Source organism: Musca vetustissima, unplaced genomic scaffold, assembly GCF_032173495.1.
Source record: "Musca vetustissima isolate MV318-11 ecotype Yass unplaced genomic scaffold, APGP_CSIRO_Mvet_v1 utg31019, whole genome shotgun sequence".
Lineage (NCBI taxonomy): Eukaryota > Metazoa > Arthropoda > Insecta > Diptera > Muscidae > Musca > Musca vetustissima.
In genome coordinates, this window is record NW_026879417.1 from 242,622 (window position 1) to 247,183 (window position 4,562).

The window sequence follows — 4,562 nt, forward strand, 5'->3', positions numbered from 1 at the left end:
AATTAAGATTTATTTATTTTCCCCACCCTCAACTAAATTCTAAAGCTTTCTTTCAACCCACACAAATTTTCCACATTTGTTTTTTTTTCTCTTGTAATATAACAAACATTTTGTTTATATAAATATATATTTTTTTAATAATAATCATAACAATATTTATATAATTTTTTTGCAAAAGAAAATATATAAATCGGAGGCTTCATAATATCGCCAAAGAACTAATTTTTTATATAAATTACCCCATAATTAATTATTAAAACAAACAAAAAGAAAGAAAGAAAAAATATGAAATTAAAAAAAAACATTGCAAAACAATTTCCAACTTCCCCAGCAATAATATGGTTAATGTTTTTATTATTATTATCATTATAATAATGTTAATTAATTTTTTATTATTATTAATACTTGTATATTATTATCACCCTTTTTTAAATTAATTTTTTTATGTACAGCATTAAAACAAAATTAAACTGCAAAAAACAAAACAGAAAACAATTTATTATATATTAAACATAATTTAAATAAATCAATTAATTATATTATTACAAAGAGAGAAATACAACAACAACAAAAATTAAACAATCAACACACACAAAAAACGCAATTTTTTGTTTTATTTTCTTTTTCTAGGGAAAGAGGAGGAGAGTTTTTATTTAAAAATGTTTTTGAAAAAAACAAATTTTTTAACTATTTAACGGTACAAACTAAGGTGTGGTGAACTATGTTTTTATTTCACCATACCATTGCGTAAAAATACATGTTATGTTTTCTGATTTTTATTTTATTATTACTTTTTTTAATATGTAATTTTTCTAATGTTTTATATGCAAATCATTTCAAAATTAATTTTTGAAAATGTTTGAAAAATCAAGTTTTTTTAGATTTTTTTATTAATTTTTTTACATTTTTAGTATTTTTTTAACTTTTTTCTTAAACAAAATTCTCAATAAAATAATTCTTTCTTAAAAAAAAGTAAAAAATTATATTTTGTGAAAAACTATTTTTTTAAAAATTTTGAAATTTTTCATAAAAAAAAATCTCAATACAATATTTTTTTCAGCATATTTTTTTCCCCCTCCAAAAAAAAGATTGTATTCCATTTTTTTAAATTTTTATTGAAACGCAATATTTTCTAATTCTTTATTTTTTCTGCTTTAAAATATGAAAATTTTCAGACGATTTTATACGCAATTCTTTTCAAAATGCTATTCTATTATGTGCAAAACTCATTTCAAAATCATTTTTTTAATGCTAAAATATTTAAATACTTCAAATCTGCAAAAAATTAGGTGTGGTGAATTTCATTTTAAACTCACCACACCCATGAAAATGCGCTAAATTATAATAGTTGTTTACCTCTTTTGTGTTAAGTAATTTTTAGATTTTGTTTTATGCATTTTCAGTAAGTTTTTAAACTTTTTTTAAATTTCCAAAATTAATACGTTATTAAATTTAGCCAAAAATTTGAATTTTCAAATCGTGAAAAATTTGAAATTGGTATATTTATTAGTTCTAGCTGTGAGCAATAATCGAAATTCATTGAATTTAAGGTGTAGTGAATTTCCAAAAAAAACTCACCACATAAAAATTAATTTTCCAAATTCTTTATAATTAAGTTTCCTTTATGAATGTCATACCCATTTGTCTGTAGAAGTTTTATTTATTTTACTACATGTGATTTTTCAATATTTTATAACGAATACTTTCGGACAAAAATGGAAAATATTTTTTAATATATTATTTTGATATGAAAATTGATTTTTTCTACTTTTTTCAAAAATGAATTTTTATTTATGAAAATTACATACTTTTTTAATTTTTTACTTTCAAAATTTTTTTTAATTGGGGTCAATAAATTGTATGACATGTTCGTCCCTTAAAATGAATCAATATTAAAAAATTGTGATGTCCAATACCTGTAAAGGTAACGAATATTCAAAATCCATTGATTTTTAGGTGTGGTGAATTTCTGAAGAAACTCACCACACCGAGGAAATTTTACCAAAATGCACAAAAAAGCGTTGTGATGTAAGAATAGTCATAAATATATTTAAATTTTAAAGATTTCACTTTTAAATAACGCCTTAACCAATTTTTATTCTTAATTTGAATCATTTTTATTTTTTTTTAAATTAATTTGTAAAAATTTTATGTTTTTCTCTAATTTTCTTCCAGTACATCTCATAACCAGTAGTCCTGAATTATCACAAAGACTTTTTGGCAGCAACAGCAGCATTACTACAACATCGGGAAATACAACAACAGGCAACAATACCATGGTTAGCAGCAACAATACGGCTATGATTTCCTTAGTACCACAACAAAATCGTGTCCAGGCCGCGCAGCCACAGGCCATTGAATTCAATGATAATATAAATAATGTACATTTGCCCACTGTGTTGGGTTTGAAATTCAAAAATAATTTACAGCAATGTAATTCAGATAATCAAAATAAAGGACAGCAACAACAACAGTCACAACAACAAAATATGTCAATGACCATAACATCATCTTCACAGGCTGGTACAACACCTTCAACAACAAATCCCAATTCATTGTTGAAGCAACAATTACGGGCTGGTCTGAAAGATCTAATTGATGTTACATTGGCCAATGCTGGAAGCAACCACAACAACAGTAACACAAATCAACCAATTTCGACAACATCCTCCAGTGATTTGGTATCCTCCACCCACATGGACACCCAAGAGGCCTGTTCAGCTCTGCAATCTTTGGCCAATGCTGCCGAACGTCAAGCTGCCCAAAATAGCAACAGCATCCAACCACCATCAGCCAATAACTTACATCATCAATTCCTATTACATATGGCTGCCAATCCCATCATGAAATCCGGAGGAGACTTCTTCCAGCAGCATCAAAACGCCTTGCTGCTGAGAGAAGATGACAACAATTTAGATTTGCTTATGGATCAAAGTGATAAATCGGATCCGGAAATGTTAACGCTGGCCGACGAAAATGCTGGCTTGGACTATAGCACGGGAAATGAGGGTGTGGGACCTGGTGGTCAAGGAGAAAATAATGAAAATCTCGATAACTCCCACTCCAACAATTCCATGAACCAGTCATCCAGTGGCCAGAACAGCGGTAGTACGCCCCGTAGTAAAAACGGCAAACCAATACAACGTCGTCGGGTACGGCGTAAGGCGCAATCCTCAATCGATGATCAAGCTGAACAGCTGACAGAAATGTCGGTACGCGGACTGGATCTGTTCCGTTATGCCAGTGTAACCGAGGGCGTCTACCAGTGTACCGAATGTGCCAAGGAAAATATGCAAAAGACTTTCAAGAATAAATACAGTTTTCAACGTCACGCCTTCCTCTATCATGAGGGTAAACATCGTAAAGTATTCCCATGCCCGCTGTGCGGCAAAGAGTTCTCACGTCCCGATAAAATGAAGAATCACATGAAAATGACCCATGCCTCGTTCATGGCCAAGGAGATACAGAATTTCAATCCTTTAAATTATTTGATCAGTGCTGCTGCCGCCGATGAGCTACAAGCAAATTTTGGAAGTAATACTACTGGTGGTGGTGGTACGCCAACAAGCAATACCACCTCCAGCACCACCACCACATCACAGCCATTGATGATAAGTCAATTACAGTCTTCCAATCCAGCCCTAAGTATTATGATTAACAGCAACAATGGTGGTGGTGACGATAACAAAGAGGAGGAGGAAGAGTTCCTTCGAAATTTATCACAACAACAAGAAAAAGAGAATTTTCAACAAGATCAGCAACAACAACAACACATTAAACTTTCCACCGATATTGAAATAAAAAATGAAATTATAATCTCACCATCACCCTCACCACCACCAGCCTCATCTATTGCCTCCTCCTCCTCAACATTGTTACATCAATTACCCTCGGGTACATCAGTTTCCTTAGCCGAAACGTCTCCTTCCCCCTCCTCCGCCTCCTTAAGTCTGCTAAAATCTGCAGCAGCATCCGCCGCAACAAATGCTCAACTAAATGCACAAAGATTAGAAGAGGTAAAATAAATCTGCCATAGAGGTGAATTACAAACACGCACACACACATATTTTTTACTGTAAGCAATTTGAAAAGACTTGGTATTTGTAAATTTTCCAATTAAATAATTTTATAAAAAAAAAAAAACAAAACTGCATAATAACTCAACACGCATAATTTTGTTTTGCACACAAAAACAATTACTTAAGATATTAGATATATTTTTATAAAAAATAATTTTTATTATAGATTTTGTAATTTTAAGTTTAATTTGATATTTCAAATCCGTCCAATTTTCCTAAAAAGAAAAAAACACCTTATTTTTTATATAAATAAAAAGTAACACATATAAATATGTGTCTATATTAATTATAATTTGAATAAGTTATGTTAATTTGTATTTTCTAAAATATTTGGAATTATATTCTTTCTTAAAAAAATCATAAAATTTTAACCTCAAAAATGTTTGACAAAAAATAATATATTATTGAATAATATATATAACAAATATATATCAGCATTTTTTATAAAATAGATTTGAGTCAATATCCATTTGGTAAACATTT

The 4,562-nt window shown here is 29.4% G+C and overlaps 1 protein-coding gene across 1 annotated transcript; it reads left to right on the forward strand.

Moving 5' to 3' along the window:
* The first annotated feature begins 1,905 nt into the window (after positions 1-1,905).
* LOC133324324 (protein tramtrack, alpha isoform-like) lies at positions 1,906-4,025 on the forward strand. Its single transcript, XM_061533170.1, has 2 exons — positions 1,906-1,924; positions 2,176-4,025. Exons 1-2 carry the CDS (start codon positions 1,906-1,908, stop codon positions 4,023-4,025), a joined length of 1,869 nt encoding a protein of 622 aa, XP_061389154.1.
* The last annotated feature ends 537 nt before the right edge of the window (positions 4,026-4,562 follow it).